Below are 21311 nucleotides of genomic sequence, written 5' to 3' on the forward strand. Positions count from 1 at the left end.
GGGGTAACTTTACGCCGGGAAAAGCCTAACGTAAACGGCGTATCTGTACTGCGTCGGCCGGGCGTACGTTTGTGAATTTGCGTATCTAGCTGATTTACATATTTCTAGGCATAAATCAGCGTAACGCCCCTAGCGGCCAGAGTAAATATGAAGTTAAGATCCGGTGGCGTAAGAGACTTACGCCGGTCAGATCTAATAGAAATCTATGCGTAACTGATTCTAAGAATCAGGCGCATAGATACGACCACTCAGACTCAGAGATACGACGGCGTATCTGGAGATACGCCGTCGTATCTCCTTTGAGAATCTGGGCCGGAGAGTGCAAAATGTGGTGCAGCTGTGCATGGCAGCCAATCCGCTTCTAACATCAGCTTGTTCAATTAAGCTCGCCATTTCTAAAGGTTTCTAAAGTGCGCATGCACCATAGACACCGGCGCCCGTCTCATTTGTAAATATCTCCTAAACCGTAGAGGTTTGTGGAGATATTTCGAGCACCTACAGGTAAGCCTTAATCTAGACTTACCTGTAGGTAAAAGTGGTTGTAACGGGTTTACAACCACTTTAAAACAATACAATTGATGCTGTTACAGTAAATACATAATGATTGCAAAATGAATAACCACATTTCTCTGCCAATGGTACAAATAAGACCAGAGTAGTACCCCAATGCATTTCCAGAGATTACGTAGTTCCTCTTCTTCAGGGGTAGGTGGTTATAATTACACAATCGTATCATATGGATATATATTCTTTTTCTAAACAGCCACATCATTTAAAAACAAAGGGCCAGATTCTGAAAGGACTTACGACGGCGCAGCGCCATGTACGCCGTCGTAAGTCCTAATCAGGCCCGTCGTATCTATGCGCCTGATTCTTATGCCGCATACACACCATCACTTTATGTGATGAAAAAAAACGACATTTTCTGTGAAGTAAAAAACGACATTTTTGAAACTTCAATTTTCAAAGACGAAGTTGCCTACACACCATCGTTTTTCTCACAATGTTCTAGCAAAGCGTGGTTACGTTCTCACCACTTTTTCCATTGAAGCTCGCTTCTGGGCATGCGCGGGTGTAAAAACGTCTTTTTAAACAACGTTTTTTGCTACACACGGTCAATTTCTGTGAAGTAAAAAACGACGTTTTGAAAAACGACACATAAAATTGAAGCATGCTTAAATTTTTTTTGGTCGTTTTTTAGAAGACATAAAACGACGTTTTCCCCCACACACGGTCAATTAAAGTGACGTTTTTAAAAACGTCATTTTTTTTCATCACATAAAGTGATGGTGTGTACGGGGCATTAGAATAAGTTATGCATAGATATTTATTAGATCCGACAGGCGTAAGTCTCTTATGCCGTCGGATCTTAACTGCTTTTTTTTTTTTTTGACCGCTAGGTGGCGCTTCCGTTGAATTCCGCGTTGAGTATGCAAATTAGCTAGATACGCGAATTCCCGAACGTACGCGCGGCCGACGCAGTAAAGTTACGATGTTTACGTTAGGCTTTTCCCGGCGTATAGTTGCCCCTGCTATATGAGGCATAAGTGCGGCGTACCAATGTTAAGTATGGCCGTCGTTCCCGCGTCGAAATTTGAAAAAGTTACGTCGTTTGCGTAAGTCGTCCGTGAATGGGGCTTGACGTCATTTACGTTCACGTTGAAACCAATGACGTCCTTGCGGCGTACTTTGGAGCAATGCAGACGGGGAAATTCCACAGACGGCGCATGCGCCGTTCCGCAAAAATGTCAATCACGTTGGGTCACAGTAGTTTTACATAAAACACGCCCCCCTGATCCAAATTTGAATTAGGCGGGCTTACGTCGGCCGATTTACACTACGCCGCCACAACTTACGGAGCAAGTGCTTTGAGAATACAGCACTTGCCCGTGTAAGTTGCGGAGGCGTAACGTAAATCAGATACGTTATGCCCGCACAATTTTAATAATCTGGCCCAAAGAAAGTTGCCGCCATGAGACACCAGAAGTCCAAGAGGATCAATAGCAGTGGGCCCAACTCAAACACCCCAAAAGGGGCACAGGACCTAACCTCAAGAGGATACGCCAAATCGTAAGCCAGGGACAAAGCAAACCTGGGCCTTTAAGTTTTGGTAGGCTAATTAGCTAGACTCCAGAGCACCCAAAGATCTGGGCAGTAGTTTAATTTGTATACTTTAAGCAATATCATCAGGACTCAAGGACAACTCAAAATAGATTTGCAAAGCCGCCCTCCAGAGCATCCAGACCTATTGATACACCATTGTGGATAAGGCTATTTCTATCCACTTGGAGACTCTTTGGACACATACATTAGAGACCCTATTGACTCATCTATTTTGATTTGTCCTTGTCTCTTCCTGATGATATTGCTTCAAGTATATACTGTATTTTTCTGACCATAAGACGCACCTGACCATAAGACACACCTAGGTTTTAGAGGAGGAAAATGAGAAAATAAAAATTCTGACCCAAATGGTCTACTGAAATATTTATTAAAATATAACAGAATAATATTTCAACCATGTAAAGTGAACACTATTAGATAACACAGGCTGGATGGGGCACACCACTATAACTGACTCGTATTAACCCCTCACATGCCCCAGCAGCTGCGGGATATGGCGACGGCTCACAATGGAGACACAGGCTGGCTGTATTAGATAACACAGGCTGGATGGGGCACACCATGGATATGGGCTCACAATGGACACACAGGCTGGCTGTATTACATAACACAGGCTGGATGGGGGCACACCATGAATATGATGGAGGAGGGGGGGCACTGATTCCTGTATGATGGAAGAGGGGGGCAATGATTCCTGTATGATGGAGGGGGGCACTGATCCCTGTATGATGGAAGAGGGGGCAGTCCCCCCCCCCTCCATCATCATACAGGGATCAGTGCCCCCCCCCTCCTCCATCATACAGGGATCATTCAGTATTCGGACAATAAGACGCAGACACATTTCCCCCCATATTTTTTAGGGAAAAAAGTGCGTTTCAGCATACATGTTCGGTCGTGTGTAGGCGCGAGCGGGCCGAATTCCAGCAAACATTTGCCCGCCGGGCCTTTTCCCAGCGGGCAAATATTCCTGGACGTGTTTTAAAACCGTCCGCTGGAATCCTGCCCGCTCGGACATGTACGGTCGTCAGTACAGACCTACCGTACATGTCCGAGCGCCCGCCGTCCCTCGCATGCGTCGAATGACTTTGACGCATGCGTGGAAGCCTTTAAATGGCAGGCCCGCCCACGTCGCCGCATCATCGCCGCGTCATCGTCGCGGCGACGACGCGGACACGCCCCGCGTAGTGTTTACGCGCGGACTTCTGTACGATGGTTAGTACAACCATCGTACAGAAGCCCTCTGGCAGGCATGTACGGTGAAGACGGACCGGTTTCACCGTACATGTTTGCTCGTGAGTACCCGGCCTTATGGTCCGAAAAATACGTACATTAAACTACTGTCCAGATCTTTTGGTGCTCTGGAGTCTAGCTAATTAGCCTACGATATCTTAAAGGCCCAGATTTCCTTTGTCCCTGGCTTTCGGTGTGGCATATCCTCTTGCGGTAGGGCCCTGTGCCCCTTGTGGGAAGTTTGAGTTGGGCCCACTTCTCCCGATCCTCTTGGGCTTCTGGTGTCTTATGGCGGCAACTTTCCTTGTTTTTAATTGATGTAGCTATTTAGGATATGAATATACTGTATATCCATATGATACTATTGTGTAATTATAACCACCTACCCCTGAAAAAGAGGAACTACGTAATCTCTCGAACCACGTTGGGTACTACTCTGGTCTTGGTTGTACCATTGACAGAGAACTGTGGTTATTTATTTTGTAATCATTATGTATTTACTGTAACCACATCAATTGTATTGCTTTAATTCTGCACTACAATTTTGGGGATTTTAATATTTTTTATAAAAATTTACAAATAACATTTTTTTTTTTACCTTTTTGATTATAAATCCTTTTTCTTTGGAGTTGATGCCCTTAAAAAGTTCCACTAGATGTTTTTTCTGTAGATTGGTTAACTGGGGATTTGGGCATCCTCTCCTAGTCCCTTTCACAACAATCAGCACATCAAAGTCCCAGCAAAAGGTAAGAATTCTAGAAGGCAGCCAAAGCCTTCTATTGATAAATATTAGACTTGACTGGATCACATTGACTCAAGCGTAGTACCCACAGTAAAGGAACTACTATGTGCAAAATCAAGAAAAATAGGTTGAAGTGTAATTGAAATAATCTTCTACTTATCCATGAATAGTTATTATCTACACATCATGGAAAAGGCACTCTTACTAGTCTTACTACACTTTTGAAAGTATGGCGCCCTGTACTGTTGGGAGAGCACTGTATGAAGACCTTGTGCCCTTGAAAAGCATTGATATTATGTTATTTAAATGGTTGTTATCTGGGAACAGAAATGACCTGATGTTATAATTCAATTGTGAGTTAACCTGGTTATGTTGGCTTCTAGTAAATGCTCCTCTCTGTGACAGATCGTATCTGTTTACTGTCATGTTTTCTGTTTAGCTGTTCTTTGTTGGCTGTCACTGATTGTTACATTTGTGGCTTTACAAGTGACAGAAATCATTTGGTAACTACATGAAGAATGCTTAAAATAGAGTTTCTGTGTCACTGAGACAAAACCCCTGCGGCTTTCTTATACAAAGTAACGGTTTCTGACATTTTCACCCAATGGGATGAAATTATCTGAAGGGTGGGTTGAAGTGTAAAGATCGACTTTCTGAAAACTTACTTCTTGTATGTCATCTACCCCTAAAAAATCACTAAATGGACTTCACAATCTTTTATATGAGAGAATATTTCCATTAAAAGAGAACTCTGCCTCCAGCAGGATAATGTTTTAAAGTAAAGCCAATACCTTTACCTCCATTATTTGCAATAGAAGACAACTAATATGTATCCAAGTGACACCCCTAAGGCTACTTTCACACTGAGGAGCTTGGCAGGCGCTATAGCACTTGGAAAATAGCACCTGCAAAGCGCCCTGAAAGAGCCTCCTCTTTCACTGGAGCGGTGCGCTGGCAGACGCTAAAAAAAGTCCTGCTGGCCGCATCTTTGGGGTGCTGTAAGAGTAGTGTATACGCCCTAAAGCGCCCCTGCCCATTGAAATCAATCGGCAATGCTGCGTAACCGCAGCGGGGCTTTGACGGTGGTTTTAACCCTTTTTCGGCTGCTAGCGGGGGTTAAAGGCGCCCTGCTAGCGGTCGAATAGTGCCACAGAAACGATGGTAAAGCGCTGCTAAAAATAGTGGCGCTTTACCGCCAATGCCACCCGCGCCCCAGTGTGAAAGTAGTTTTAAACAGATGTATGGCCAAATCTTTTTAGCCATACATCTCTTCTGGGTCATAGGAGTGCACTACTTACTTAGGCTCTCCTGTGATCCAAAATCATTCACTTATACAGTGCCTTAAAAAAGTATTTATAAACCTTGAAATTTTCAAAATGTTGTCATATTACAAAAAAAACGTAAATGGATTTTATTTGGGATTTTATGTGATAGACCAAAACAAAGTGGCACATAATTGTAAAGGGGAAGTTTTTTTTAACAAATAAGTATCTGACCAGAGCACCTTCTTCCACATGTTTACTGTGTCCCCCACATGGCTTCTAGCAAACTGCAAATTGGACTTCTTATGGCTTTCTTTCAACAATGGCTTTCTTCTTGCCACTCTTCCATAAAGACCAGATTTGTGGAGTACACAACTAATAGTTGTCCTGTGGAGAGATTCTTCCACCTGAGCTGTGGATCTCTGCAGCTCCTCCAGAGTTGCCATGGGCCTCTTGGCTGCTTCTCTGATTAATGCTCTCCTTGCCCAGCCTGTCAGTTTAGGCGGACAGACATGCTCGGTAGGTTTGCAGTTGTGCCATACACTTTCTATTTTCCGATGATGGTTTGAACAATGAGATGTTCAAAGCTTGGGATATATTTTCATAACCCAAACCTGCTTTAAACTTCTCCACAACTGGATCCCTGACCTGTCTGGTGTGTTCCTTGGCCTTCATGATGCTGTTTGTTCATGAAGGTTCTCTAACAAACCTTTGAGGGCTTCACAGAACAGCTGTATTTATACTGAGATTAAATTACACAGAGGTGGACTCTATTTACTAATTAGGTGACTTCTGAAGGCAATTGGTTCCACTAGATTTTAGTTAGGGGTATCAGAGTAAAGGGGGCTGAATACAAATGCACGCCACACTTTTCAGATATTTATTTGTAAAAAAAATTGAAAACCATTTATCATTTTCCTTCCACTTCACAATTATGTGCCACTTTGTGTTGGTCATCAATCACATAAAATCCATTTACGTTTTTGGTGGTAACATGACAAAATGTGGAAAATTTCAAGGGGTATTAATACTTTATCAAGGCACTGTAGTTCTGTCTGATATTTGCCAAATAGACTGAGAGGAGAAATCAACACCCCAACAGACACACAGACAATAAGAATTCAACAGAATTTCTGACCCAAAACAACAACAAAAAATGTCTGTAGATGGCCTTTAAAGCTGAAGTTTAGAAAAAAAATCCCTACAGCTTTAAGCAATCCACTTACCTGTAATGAAGGATGTCCCAAGGTTGTGAAGGTAGCTGGATCCTGGATAAATCTCCATTGCGGAGATGCCGGTCCTCTTCCTGTCTTTGAACTTCCGGTGCTGCAGCTTCAGGTTTTCAGACAGAACAGCAGTAAAGATGGGGGCACGCCCCCTTTTGCCTGCTTCTCCATTGAGAAAAGTTCTTTCATTGATTGCTCTACTTGTAGCATGATCTGTAAATGTGGGAGATTCTGATCAGTCACAGGATTATCCATAAACAGTGTAATCAACAAAAGGACCTTTCTCAGTGGAGGTGGAAAAAGAAGGGGGCGTGTTCCTGTCAAACCATGTTTACTGCTGTTCGGCCTGAAGACCCTAAGGGCCAGATTCACAGAAAAAGTACGCCGGAGTATCTGCTGATACTCTGGCGTACTTTCAAATTTGCCGCGTCGTATCTTTATTTGTAACTCACAAACAAAGATACAACGGCATTTGGCTAAGATCCGACAGGCGTGCGGCTTCGTACACCTTCGGATCTTAGGATGCAATACTTCGGCGACCGCTGGGTGGAGTTTGCGTCGTTTTCCGCGTTGGGTATGCAAATTAGCTGTTTACGGCGATCCACGAAGGTACGCGCGTTCGTCGCATTCTCTTACGTCGTCGCTAGTCGGCTTTTCACGTCGCAAAGTTACGGCTGCTATTTAGGTGGTGTAACAATAGACAGCCCATGTTAAAGTATGGCTGTCGTTCCCGCGTCGAATTTCAATTTTTTTTTTTTGCGTAAGTCGTAAGTCGTCCGGGAATACGAAAGTACGTTACGCACGTCGCCGTTCAAAACATTACGTCGGGGCGACGTCATTTCGCACAAAGCACGGCGGGAAATTTCAAAACGGATAATGCACAGTACGTCCGGCGCAGGACGTACCATTTAAATGGTCCCCGCCCCATTTGAATTAGTGCTTTGTGAATCAAGCACTTACGACGAAAACTTGCGGCAGAGTAACGTAAAGGGGATACGTTACACCAACGTAATTGTTCGTGAATCTGGCCCTAAGCTTTTAATGATTGCAATGCCAGAGGCTCAGAACAGGAAGAGGACAGGCATCCCTTCAGTGAAGATTTTTTCTTGTCAAATGTATTTATTACATTTAGACAAAATATACAATCAAGTTCAGATGCAGCAAAAAAGAAGCAACATATTGAAATACAATTGTGGAGGTGGCTCCAAAATACAATGTAAAAATATATATATATATATACATACATATATATATATATATATATATATATATATATATATATATATATATATCAGAATCTGATCATAGGTATAATGACTGAGAAAATTAGCTCTTGGAAATGCAGTGACGATTTCTCTAGGATCCAGCTGACTGCACAAGATGGAATATACTTCATTACAGGTGAATGATGTGACTAAAGCTGATAAAAGGTAAAAAAAAAAAAAAACTCCTATACGTATAACAATTAGTGTTGTCAAAAGTTGTACAGATACATAATCTACACAATCAGCAAACTTTCCATAGGAGGACATCCTATGAATCCATTTATTGAAGTAGGTCCTTGATTATTGAAAGACTCTCAAACACAGATTACGGTATACCGACTCCATTACAGGATATATGCATTAGGTGACCATTGCATTGTTACTACTGTAATGATATCCACTGATTTATGTTGCCACTAATAAGAGAGCAGAGAGAGCACACTGTTAGTATAATGTAGAGATTTACAAGGTAGTTGGGGAAATGTGCACTTCATAAAAACAGTGACGTGCTTTCAAATGTAATTATGAGGTCTATTTGATTCTGTGTGCATTACAGTCATTATTGAATTAAGGCACATAATGTTCTCTATCTCTGGCTACATGCAGCTGTGTAACTCTAAATCAGATTTTTTTTTTGTACTACTGGTTTCCGTAAAAGTAATGTGGATGCCATACCCAAATGTAAGAGACCTTTCAGGAGAGTAGAATGTTTTATATATTTTTTTATTTTGGAACATTTGTAATAGCAAGTTAATGCGCTGGCTCTTTAACCACTTAAATTACAAAAATTATTACAAAAATCGCCATCATTGTACGTTGCTTCATGTAATAGATATAGCAGGCCCCGCATCCCGTGCGTGTGTTCGGTGGACGCGATGTCTGCTGGCCACCCGCGATCGCTCCACACAGAGGCAGAAGGGGTGTAAACACGGCAGATCTCCGTTCTGACAGGGAAGCGAGCTTCTGTTCTTAGTGATTAGGAACAGCATAGCTCCCAACTGTCCCTGATTTCGAGGGACTCCCTCTGTCCCTCATTCCTTCCCATTCGTCCCTCATTTTGGTCTGATCTATATAGATGTATATAAAATTCACTTTTTATCTATCAAAATGTTTTTTCCAGCGCTAAACCTTTCATCTGATTTCTAAATTGCTGCATTTGTACATTCCAAAAGCCAATATAAAGGAACACTAATGGTAAAAAAAGCACTTGTGTGTTTAACTAATCTTGTTTTTTAGTACAATTCTCCTTTAAGGGGGCGTGGCAAGGGGTGTGTCCTATGCCTGCATACTTTTGCTGATAGGTGTCCCTCATTCCCATCTCAAAGAGTTGGGAGGTATGCATGAATGGGACTGCGTGCACACAGTTGTATGGGACACCTATGCATCTCACGTGAGCAAGGATGGCCCTTTGCATGGGTGTGTGGGTAGGTACACCTATGCGAGTCCTATAGGGACAATGTTTTATATTGGAACCACACACTGAACAGGACATAAGCACAGCCAGAGACATGTGGAGCTCTGGATCACTGTGAAAGCCTGTGTACATCTAGGCAACATTTAAACGTAAGAGGCTTGGGGAATTTTTGTTGCATTAGCAGTCATTCCTCTTAATGGTGCTTTTTGTTGGAATCCAATCCAGAAATGCAGAAAGTAGCAACACACTAAAACACTAAGAGGTGGATGACTCCATTAATCAGCTTCAACCCATGAATGTTACTTCCTCAATATAATGAGGACAGCTATACACTAATGGTGTAATAAAACTGGAAACGAGTAGGGTCCTCTTTCTCTCTATGATTATTGGTAATTATGGCTATGCTTTTTACAGCTGCTTATTGTACATTTATTACAAATCAACTTTTAGTGCACATTTCTAAATTTCTTTGCACTATTAAAGATGATTTACTAAAGAAGTGTAAGGCAGTTCGCTTAGTAAAGTGACCTTTCACTGTGCAAGAAAATATTCACAGCTAGTGAATGAGGTAAAGTCATTTAATTTTGTGCAAGCAAAAATCCTGTGGCCCCAGTCACTTGAATATGCAAGCAGAATTTCTGCTGTACACAGCGAGAGGATCATTTTTGCCCGCGGCATGTGAACCCCACCCCTTGCTGCCATTGCAGCTTAAGGTGGAGTGGTTTGGGGAACAGTAAAAATTTTCCTCAACTGCGTATTTTTACTGCCTCCCCAACCGCAAGTGTAAACAAGCCTTAGTAGTAAATCTACCCCACTGTTCTGGTAATTCATATAAAGTTCCTATTAACAAATATACAAGATGCAACTGGTAATAACTGATGATGTATTTAGTTTGTGTGTATCTGCTTTTTTGTAGAATGAACGGGAGCAAATTATGACAACTAACGTGTGGCTCAATCAGGCAAGTACAATTTATTTTCACATTATATATATTTAGTGTCTTTAAGAATTCATTCATCGGCAGGGTTGCCAACCGCCAGTAAATTTACTGACAGTTTGTAAAAATATGTGATTTTTTTACAACTGCCAGTAAATATCAGAGGATGATAATTTTTTGCTGTGTTAACTTTTTTTTTTTTTTTAGTTATCAAAAGAAGTTTATTAAAAAGCAGTACAGTACACTTTAAGTGCCACCAGAACAACCTGGGGCTGAATGGTATACATACATTTCAAAATCAAGAATTCAACTTAGAATAAAATCATCACTCTACATAGAATAGGATATCTTTCTTCACTTTGAGCCTGAAGTTGTAAAAAGGAAAAAATACCGGGAATGAAAAAAGGATAAGAAAAAATAAAAATAAATAAATAAATAAAATAGCACTTAGTACTAACATCAGTCCCGGCACCCCCTATGGGTTCACACTGTGCCTAGGGACTGACGACTGTGTTAACTTTTTAAGTGTAAATCAAGCAAATGACTTTGTTATAGGTATTGTCAGTGTTTCCATATCATGTTTATACTGTTCAGATATTCACTGTGTTCGTTTTCATTAGGAGTTCAGTAATTTTCTCAGGTTGGCAGTAAAAAATTGTGCTCCGCCTGTAAATGTTCCATGTTTTGTCAGTAAAAAATGCTGCGGGAGGTTGGCAACCCTGTTCATCAGTTAATTCGATTTTTAAAACGTGCTTCTCACAAGGGCTATTTAAAGACATGGGGACATGTTTCCTTTATTGTAAATACATCTAAATCAAAAGCATTATTTTTTATTGATGTATATACCTGTTTGTAGCTGTATCGTATGTATGTAGTATATTTGTGTATATTTGTTTTATTCTGAACATAGGAAATAAATATGTATAAAAGACACAATATTCCTTTTTAATACTTTTCAAATGGAAAAAGTGGAACTGATTGTGTCCAAAAAGTCCAGAAGGAACATGGCGTGTTTGCGCTATTATTCGGGAGCTAAGAAACAAAATTACAATTTTTTTTTTTAAGAATAATGTTAAGATTATTTTTTACACTGTTTAATACTGTATCACATCTATAGGAGTGGGTGGACTACCGGCTGACCTGGAACCCAGCAGACTATGATGGCATAAGGAAACTTCGTATTCCCTCACGAAAGATTTGGCTACCCGACCTCGTACTCTATAATAAGTAATTCATTTATCTTCTTTACACATTTTATAAAATGTGTCCAGTATGTATGGCGATAAAGACCAATCTGCAATACGGTGTTTCACCAAATGATGGGACACATTTCACTTAAGCCTCATACACACGATCCGATTTTCCGACGAGAATTGTGTGATGACAGGCTGTTGTCGGAAAATCCAACCATTTGTACACTCCATCGGACAATTGTTGTCCGATTTTCCGCGGAGAAAGGTTGGATAGCATGCTTTGTCTGCCAACAATTGTGTGTTGTCCGATTTTCCGATTGTGTGTATACAAGTCTGTCGGACAAAACTCCAAAGTACAAACACGCATGCTCAGAAGCAATGCTCACATAACACAACATTAGCAGAAGTTGCCCAAAGGGTGGCGCTTAGCAGCTGAAAAAACAAGTAATTTCGTGTTTGTTGGCCGGCAATTCTTTGCCGTTTTGTATGCAATACAAGTTCACGCCAACGCCCTTCGGACAAAATTCCTACACTTCGTCCGATGAAAATCCGATCGTGTGTACTAGGCTTTAGAAATCAATGACAATCTGTAACACTACAGCATCTTAACAGAATACAGGTCACAATTTACACACTACACAAGACACTAAACTAATCATTAACAGACCTTAAATCAATTTAGTTTTTTAGGTGGTGGGGTATAGTTTTTGTTATAAACTGTATACATAGTAAAATATAACAAAAAAAAACATTTAATACTAGAAACACCCAAGATACAGGATTTCTACAGTATTCTAGGTTTTTAAAGAGGGAGTAGAGCAGATTTTTTGTGTACTCAGGAGGTTTATGAAATTATGTATTATTATGCACAGCATATTAGCACGTTATAACAGACTTACCTCTCAAAAGAAGCCCTCCATCCAGTGGCGTATCTTCCACAAGCCCCGAAGGGGAGGGGGGCCCACTGTACTCCGACAGACACTGTACTGATGAGACATGTGTCAGGCGCTACACCTGCACCTGTCACTAAGTTTATACACCGGCAGCCTGGATTTTCCTCCCTCCACCTCATCCAGCACTTTCACTCAGTGTGCTCCAGCGCTGCCTGTAAAAGATATCTACGGGGTAGAGGCAGAGCTGCCGGATGAGAGCTCATTGCCTGAGTTCCTCCTGGGAGGGATGCCAGCTGCAGGAGTTCATTCTGAGGAAGGTGGAGGAAGAACCCAGTTCGGTGGTGTATCAACTTAGCGACGCTGTATGTATTTAGTGACAGGCGGATGTGTGTGGGGAGGTAATTTGGTGGGATTTTAGTAGGGTTTCAGAGGGACTTGAGGAGAGGGACTGAGATGGCAGGAAAGGGCAGGGACTCTATTTAACCATACCCCTTTAAGCCACACCCGATATTTAGCATACTTTAAGCCACACCTACTTTCCCACACGCCACTTTTTTTCTTGATGCCAAGGGTCCACTTTTGATCTTGAACATGGGCCGACCTAACTCGGAATCTGCGCCGTCCTAAGTTTAAGTGTATTCTCAAACTGAGATACACTTAAACCTAGCTAAGATACGACAGCCTGCTCCGTCGTATCTTAGGGTGCAATATTTAGGCTGGCCGCTAGGTGGCGCTTCCGTTGAGTTCGGCGTAGAATATGTAAATGACTAGATACGACTATTTACGAACGTACATGCGCCCTTCGCAGTAAAGATACGCCGTTTACGTAAGGCGTTTTCAGGCGTAAAGTTATTCCATCAAATAGCTGGACTAGTCAATGTTAAGTATGGCCGTCGTTCCCGCGTCGAAATTTGTAAATTTTACGTTGTTTGCGTAAGTCGTCCGTGAATAGGGCTGGACGTCATTTACGTTCACGTCGAAACCAATACGTCCTTGCGGCGTACTTTGACACAATGCACACTGGGATATGTACACGGACGGCGCATGCGCCGTTCGTAAAAAACGTCAATCACGTCAGGTCAACCCCCATTAACATAAAACACACCCCCTCATCCTAATTTGAATTAGGCGCACTTACGCCGGCCCCAATTTACGCTACGCCGCCGTAAGTTAGGAGGCAGGTACTTGGTGAATACAGTACTTGCCTCTCTGACTTAAGGCGGTGTATCGTAGATACGATACGCTACGCCGCCTTAAAGTTGCAACGGCGTCTCTGAATCCAGCTATATGCCTATAAAGTTGGTACCTGAAACACTTTCCAAAATAAGCAGTGTAACCTGTATTGCCATGAAAAGAATCATCACATGAAAATGGATAGTTAAAGCGGAGTTTCGCCGAAAAAATAAAAGGAAAAGTCAGCAGCTACAAATACTGTAGCTGCTGACTTTTAATATTAGGACACTTGCCTGTTCAGGGCTCCCGCAATGTCCTCACCCGAAGCCGATCTGTCCCTTGGCTCCCGGGTGCAGGCGCCGGCACCTTCAGTAAGGGAATCAGGAAGTGAAGCCTTACGGCTTCACAGCCTGGTTCGCTACTGCGCATGCACGGGTCGTGATGCACGTCCTCACTGGTCCCTTATGTCTTCTGGGACCTGTGTGTCTCCCAGAAGACAGCTGGGGGGGCGGAGCTGGGGCCGGACATGCCGTAGATCGCCGCAGAATCTGCATCAATCTACCGCCAGAAGTGGGAGCAAATACCTGTATTATACAGGTATCTGCTCCCCCCCCCCCGAAAGGTGTCAAATGTGACACCGTAGGGGGGAAAGAACCGGAAAGGCAGAAGTTTCATTTTTGGTTGGAACTCCGCTTTAAGTATAAAGCTTTGGGTGGATGGTTTATGGGGTCCCTTTACCTACAGATAATGTTAAAAAAACACATTTAAAGAGAAATCAGAGTATAGTTTCAGTGAACACATACCATTGTATCATTATTGCATTGGTAATCAATCTTGACATGCACTGTGCCATTGTGTGCCATTTTGTAAACTTAGCATTAGGTAGCTAGCATGGTAGTAACAGAAATTGGGGTTCTTCTAATTTCTATAATAAAAAAAAATCTCTCTTACTCACATACCACCCTGGCCAAAAGTTTTGAGAATGACACACATATTAATTTTCACAAAGTCTGCTGCTTCAGTGTTTTTAGATCTTTTTGTCAGATGTTACTATGGCATACTGAAGTATAATTACAAGCATTTCATGAGTGTCAAAAGCTTTTATTGACAATTACATTAAGTTTATTAAAAAAAAATATATTTTCAGTGTTGACCCTTCTTTTTTAAGACCTCTGCAATTCTCCCGGCATGCTGTCAATCAACTTCTGGGCCATATCCTGACTGATGGCATCCCATTCTTGCATAATCAATGCTTGAAGTTTGTCATCTGTGGGGGTTTCTTTGTTCACCTGCCTCTGGAGGATTAACTACAAGTTCTCAATGGGATTAAGGTCTGGGGAGTTTCCTGGCCATGGACCCAAAATTTCGATGATTTGTTCCTCAAGCCACTAAGTTATCACTTTTGCCTTGTAGCAAGGTGCTCCATCGTGCTGGAAAAGGTATTGTTCGTCACCAAACTGTTCTTGGATAGTTGGGAGAAGTTGCTCTCGGATGTTTTTGTACCATTCTTTATTCATGGCTGTGTTCTTAGGCAAAATTGTGAGTGAGCCACTCCCTTGGCTGAGAAGAAACCTCACACATGAATGGTCTCAGGATGCTTTACTGTTGGCGTGACACAGGACTGATGGTAGCGCTCACCTTTCCTTCTCGGGACAAGGTTTTTTTTTCGGATGCCCCAAACAATCTAAAAAGGGATTTCTTTCGAGAAAATGACTTTACCCCAGTCCTCAGCAGTCCAATCCATGTACCTTTTGCAGAATATCAGTCTGTCCCTGATGTTTTTCCTGGAGAGAAGTGGCTTATTTGCTGCCCTTCTTGACACCAGGCCATCCTTCAAAAGTCTTTACCTCACTGGGCGTGTAGATGTCCTCACACCTGCCTGCTGCCATTCCTGAGCAAGCTCTGCACTGGTGATGCCCCGATCATGTAGCTGAATCAACTGTAGAAGATAGTCCTGGCGCTTGCCGGACTTTCTTGGGCATCCTGAAGCCTTCTTTACCACAATTGAACCTCTCTCCTTGAAGTTCTTGATGATCCGATTTAGGTGCAATCTCAGTAGCAGCAATATCCTTGCCTGTGAATCCATCTTTATGCAAAGCAATGATGACTGCACGTATTTCCTTGCAGGTAGCCATGGCTAACAGAGGAAGAACAATGATTTCAAGCACCACACCACTTTTAAAGCATCCGGTCTGTTATCCTAACTCAATCAGCATTACAGAGTGATTTCCAGCCTTGTCCTCGTCAACACTGACACCTGTGTTAACAAGAGAATCACTGACATGATGTCATTTGGTCCCTTTGTGGCTGAGCTGAAATGCAGTGGAAATGTTTTTTTTTGGAGGATTAGGTGCATTTTCATGGCAAATAGCAACTCTGCAATTAAATGCAATTTAACTGATCACTCTTCATAACATTGTGGAGTATATGCAAATTGCCATCATAAAAACAGAGACAGCAGACTTTGTTAAAATTATTATTTGCATCATTCTCAAAACTTTTGGCCACGGCTGTACATCGGTGCTCACATGATGTTCAGGTCCCAAGTGTTCTCACTTCTGTGTACATAAGGAGGGTTCTTCTTTGGTGGTTCATGTCAATGCGTGCCATGTACACTAATGCCGTGTACAGACGATTGGACATTCCGACAACAAAACCATGGATTTTTTTCCGACGGATGTTGGCTCAAACTTGTCTTGCATACACACGGCCGCACAAATTTTGTCGGAAATTCCGATCGCCAAGAACGCGGTCACGTACAACATTTACGACGGCGCTATTTTTTTTTTTGTTTATAATTGACAATTTTTATTGGATGTCAACATACACCGTACAATGGTTTAAAACATAAACAAAAGAACAAAACAATACAGAAATAAAAAGGGAATTAGTAGTCACCATCAGCTCTGGAATGGGCACGGAGATCTACATATTACAAAATCAACACACAAACCACAGACAGGAATCAACAAGGGAAAGCACTGTGTATCAGACCGAGGTAGCGCTAAAGTAATTACAGCGCAGGCTTCTCTCACAAAACAGACCATTAGTAAGGTCCGCAATGTACATTTGCGTGTCCCGCTATTCCAAAGAGAGGGGGAAAAAAAAAAAAAGGGGGAGAGAAGAGCAAAAGAAAAGTAATAAGAAAAAGAAAGAGAGGAAAGGAGGGGGGAAGAGGATAAGAGCAAGGGAAGGGTATAAGAAAGTCCCAAGCAGAAGGGCGTGCCTCTCCCGGGCTCCAAGCGATCATGTTGTACAGAACAGGGGGGTCTTGTAAGGTCATGGGGGGTCTATTCATTGATGCCACGGTTCCCACGTTGCTGAATGTCGGTCCAACCGGCCCGCCAGCCTAGCTGTCATGGACTCCATGACCTCCACATCTTTAATTCTGGAATAAAGATCAGATAGAGATGGGCTACTAGACATCTGGCTGCTGTTAAGATTTGTGTGGCCAACTTTTTAGCTCGTGTGGATAGTTTAGGAGGGGGAGGCCCAGTAAAAAGAACTTAGGGGAGAGAGGGATATCTACCTCGAATAGCCAGTGAAGCAGCCCCTGGACCGAGTGCCAGTAGGGCTGGAGGAGTGGACAGCTCCAGTAAACATGGAGTAGCGTACGACGGCACTATTAAAGTGAAGTTCAATACCAGTCATGTTAGTAGAAGTTTGGTGAGAGACGATTTGCGCTTTTCAGCCTCATGCTTTTCAGCCTCATGCTTTTGAGTCCGTTATAGAGTGAAGAATGTGCTATCTCCATTACGAATACTAATTTTAGACCGAGTGCTTCCGTCTCGTACTTTAATTAAGATCATGCGTGGAATTTTGTGTGTCAGAATTGTCCACACACGATCGTAAATTTACGAGAATGGATTTTGTTGTCGGAAAATTTGAGAACCAGTTCTCAAATTTTTGTTGTCGGAAATTCCAACAGAAAATGTCCGATGGGGCCTACACACGGTCTGAATTTCCGACCAAAAGCTCTCATCGAACATTTGTTATCGGAAATTCTGTGCGTGTGTACGCGACATTACAATTGGCATTTCAGCATTCGGAGCGAACCAAAATAATAACACCAGCTCGAGGAGACCATCTGCCATAGGCTTATCTGCAGCACCCCGCACCTGAAAATAGTTTTAGAGTGGGATACAAGCAATGGACCTAGGTGAGAAGTTCTTTAGCAGGTATTAGAAAATGAATGAGAGATGGGTGGGATGATAGCAAGAATATAATAGAATTTGAGTGACTTTCATCACATTTTACAAATGCAACTTTTCTGAACTGTAGCCTCCAGGCCCGGACTGGGACAAAAAATAGGCCCGGGCATTTTAGACTGAGCAGCCCGGGGGGGGGGGGGGGGGGTGGGCACGCGGCGGGGGTTAATGATGGAATGCCCGCACAGAGAGAGAGACTGCTCCACATTTGTGGCACAGAGAGAGAAATCACTCCACATTGCTGGAACAGAGAGAAATCGTTGGACATTTCCCATTGTTGTACTGAAGTCAGTTGATAGATCGGAGTCTGTATAACCAGTCTGCACATTGATAGATTGAAATTTCTGCTGAACTGGCAGAATTTCAATCTATTTATGATGGCCTAAGCCCACCAGTCTCTGAGTTTAATAATATCCTCAAATCTTCAGAAAGGGGTTCTCAACTTAGGTTTAGAAATTCACTTTGAACTCCACCTTATTTCCAGAACTCTCATTATGTATTAGATGTGCAAAGAATAAGGTGAGAGAACATCTAATACCTATAAAGAGTAATGAAAATAAGGTGGAGTACAAAGTGAAATATCTGGAGGGACTGGCTGAGGTTAAAACAGGCAGGGAGGAAATTAGGCATCACCTCCTTACTGTCTGTCAAATGCCTCTGAAAAGTGAAATGAGAATTGATAACTTTTCAGTGGAGTATCTGTGAGTGCAAGCCTTTTGGCTCACACTGTTGCTCAACATTTTTTTGGGGGGAAGCAATCGAACTGAACAAAAACATCAAATGCAGCCACTGTGCCCCATTATATGCAGCCACTGTGCCCCATCAAATGCAGCCACTGTGCCCCATCAAATGCAGCCACTGTGCCCCATTATATGCAGCCACTGTGCCCCATTAAATGCAGGCACTGTGCTAATCAAATGCAGCCACTTTGTCCCATCAAATGCAGCCGTTGTGCCCCATCAAATGCAGCCACTGTGCCCCATCAAATGCAGCCACTGTGCCCCATCAAATGCAGCCACTGTGTCCCATCAAATGCAGCCACTGTGCCCCATCAAATGCAGCCACTTTGTCCCATCAAATGCAGCCACTTTGTCCCATCAAATGCAGGCCAGCAGGCCATTTGGGCATTTTTTTCAACTGCCCCTGAACACATTTAATGTTATCCTATGTGTCCATGCACACATTCGTTTTTTTTTTTGCGTTTTAAAGCAGTTGGGTTTAGGCTCGTTTTTTTCAGAAGCAAAATTTTGGGTTCAGACGCAAAAGTTTTCGCGTTTCAGAAGCAAATCGCGGCAAATCGCTGCTAAACGCGGCAAAACGTGGTGCCGGCGTTTTGCCGCGATTTCGTTTATAGGCGTTTTTAAAGGTGACCTATTTTTTTACATTAGAAATCTCAAAAATTATGGCAAATTATGAAAAACCATAAAAAAAACATTAAAAATGTAATTGTTTGCATTGCATTGTGGACAATCCACAACTTGTGGCAGGTGACGTGGCCAGTGGACAATCCACAACTTGTGGCAGGTGGCGTGGCCAGGTGACATGGCAGATGACGTGGCAAGTGGACAATACACAACTTGAGGCAGGTGACGTGGCAAGTGGACAATCCACAACTTGTGGCAGGTGACGTGGCCAGTTGACGTGGCAGGTAACGTGGCCAGTGGACATTCCACAACTTGTGGCAGGTGACGTGGCCAGGTGATGTGGCAGGTGACGTGGCCAGGTGACGTGGCAGGTGACGTGGCCAGGTGATTTGGCAAGTGGATAATCCACTTGTGGCAGGTGACATGACAAGTGGACAATCCACAACTTGTGGCAGGTGTCGTGGTCAGGTGACGTGGCAAGTGGACAATCCACAACTTGTGGCAGGTGACGTGGCCAGTTGACGTGGCAGGTGACGTAGCCAGGTGATGTGGCAGGTGACGTGGCCAGGTGATGTGGCAGGTGACGTGGCAGGTGACATTGCAAGTGGACAATCCACAACTTGTGGCAGGTGACGTGGCCAGGTGACGTGGCCAGTGGACAATCCACAACTTGTGGCAGGTGACGTGGCCAGGTGATTTGGCAAGTGAATAATCCACTTGTGGCAGGTGACGTGACAAGTGGACAATCCACAACTTGTGGCAGGTGTCGTGGTCAGATGACGTGGCAAGTGGACAATCCACAACTTGTGGCAGGTGACATGGCCAGTTGACGTGGCAGGTGACGTGGCCAGGTGATGTGGCAGGTGACGTGGAAGGTGACGTGGCCAGGTGACATGGCAAGTGGACAATCCACAACTTGTGGCAGGTGACATGGCCAGGTGACGTGGCCAGTGGACAATCCACAATTTGTGGCAGGTGGCGTGGCCAAGTGACATGGCAGATGACGTGGCAAGTGGACAATACACAACTTGAGGCAGGTGACGTGGCAAGTGGACAATCCACAACTTGTGGCAGGTGACATGGCCAGTTGACGTGGCAGGTGACATGGCCAGTGGACATTCCACAACTTGTGGCAGGTGACGTGGCCAGGTGATGTGGCAGGTGATGTGGCCAGGTGACATGGCCAGTGGACAATCCACAATTTGTGGCAGGTGACGTGGCCAGGTGATTTGGCAAGTGCATAATCCACTTGTGGCAGGTGATGTGGCAAGTGGACAATCCACAACTTGTGGCAGGTGTCGTGGTCAGGTGACGTGGCAAGTGGACAATCCACAACTTGTGGCAGGTGACGTGGCCAGGTGACATGGCAGATGACATGGCAAGTGGACAATACACAACTTGAAGCAGGTGACGTGGCAAGTGGACAATCCACAACTTGTGGTAAGTGACGTGGCCAGGTGATGTGGCAGGTGACGTGGCCAGGTCACGTGGCCAGTGGACAATCCACAACTTGTGGCAATTGACGTGGCCAGTTGACGTGGCAGGTGACATGGCAAGTGGACAATCCACAACTTGTGGCAGGTAACGTGGCCAGGTGACATGGCAGGTGACGTGGCCAGGTGACGTGGCCAGTGGACAATCCACAACTTGTGGCAGGTGACGTGGCCAGGTGATTTGGCTAGTGCATAATCCACTTGTGGCAGGTGACGTGGCAAGTGGACAATCCACAACTTGTGGCAGGTGTCATGGTCAGGTGACGTGGCAAGTGGACAATCCACAACTTGTGGCAGGTGACGTGGCCAGTTGACGTGGCAGGTGACGTGGCCAGTGGACAATCCACAACTTGTGGCAGGTGATGTGGCCAGGTGATGTGGCAGGTGATGTGGCCAGGTGACGTGGCAGGTGACGTGGCCAGGTGACGTGGCCAGGTGACATGGCAAGTGGACAATCCACAACTTGTGGCAGGTGACGTGGCCAGGTGACATGGCAGGTGACGTGGCCAGTGGACAATCCACAACTTGTGGCAGGTGGCGCACTCGGCCAGCTCAGTGGCCTTTTTGCAGGACATTAGAGCAGCCCAGGGGGCAAATGCATTCTTGCAACCCAGCCCAGTCCGCCCCAAGGGCCTTGGTACACCTCTGGGTAGAAGTGACATGCGGGCCGCCTAGGGCCGTTCGCGGGCCGCGATCGGCCCGCGGGCCGCCAAGGGCCATTCGCGGGCCACTACCGGCCCGCGGGCCGCCGCGGCCCACCGGGCATATGCCCGGTATGCCCTATGGC

The 21311-nt window shown here is 44.0% G+C and overlaps 1 protein-coding gene across 1 annotated transcript in view; it reads left to right on the plus strand.

Annotated features, from left to right (window-relative positions):
* The window catches only part of CHRNB4 (cholinergic receptor nicotinic beta 4 subunit), a 66804-nt gene that overhangs the window by 36337 nt on the left and 9156 nt on the right, over nucleotides 1-21311 (plus strand). The window contains exons 3-4 of the mRNA XM_040343130.1: nucleotides 10180-10224; nucleotides 11318-11427. Coding sequence (XP_040199064.1) covers nucleotides 10180-10224; nucleotides 11318-11427 — 155 coding nt within the window. The remainder of the gene's footprint in view (nucleotides 1-10179; nucleotides 10225-11317; nucleotides 11428-21311) is intronic.

Source organism: Rana temporaria, chromosome 3, assembly GCF_905171775.1.
Source record: "Rana temporaria chromosome 3, aRanTem1.1, whole genome shotgun sequence".
Taxonomy (NCBI): domain Eukaryota; kingdom Metazoa; phylum Chordata; class Amphibia; order Anura; family Ranidae; genus Rana; species Rana temporaria.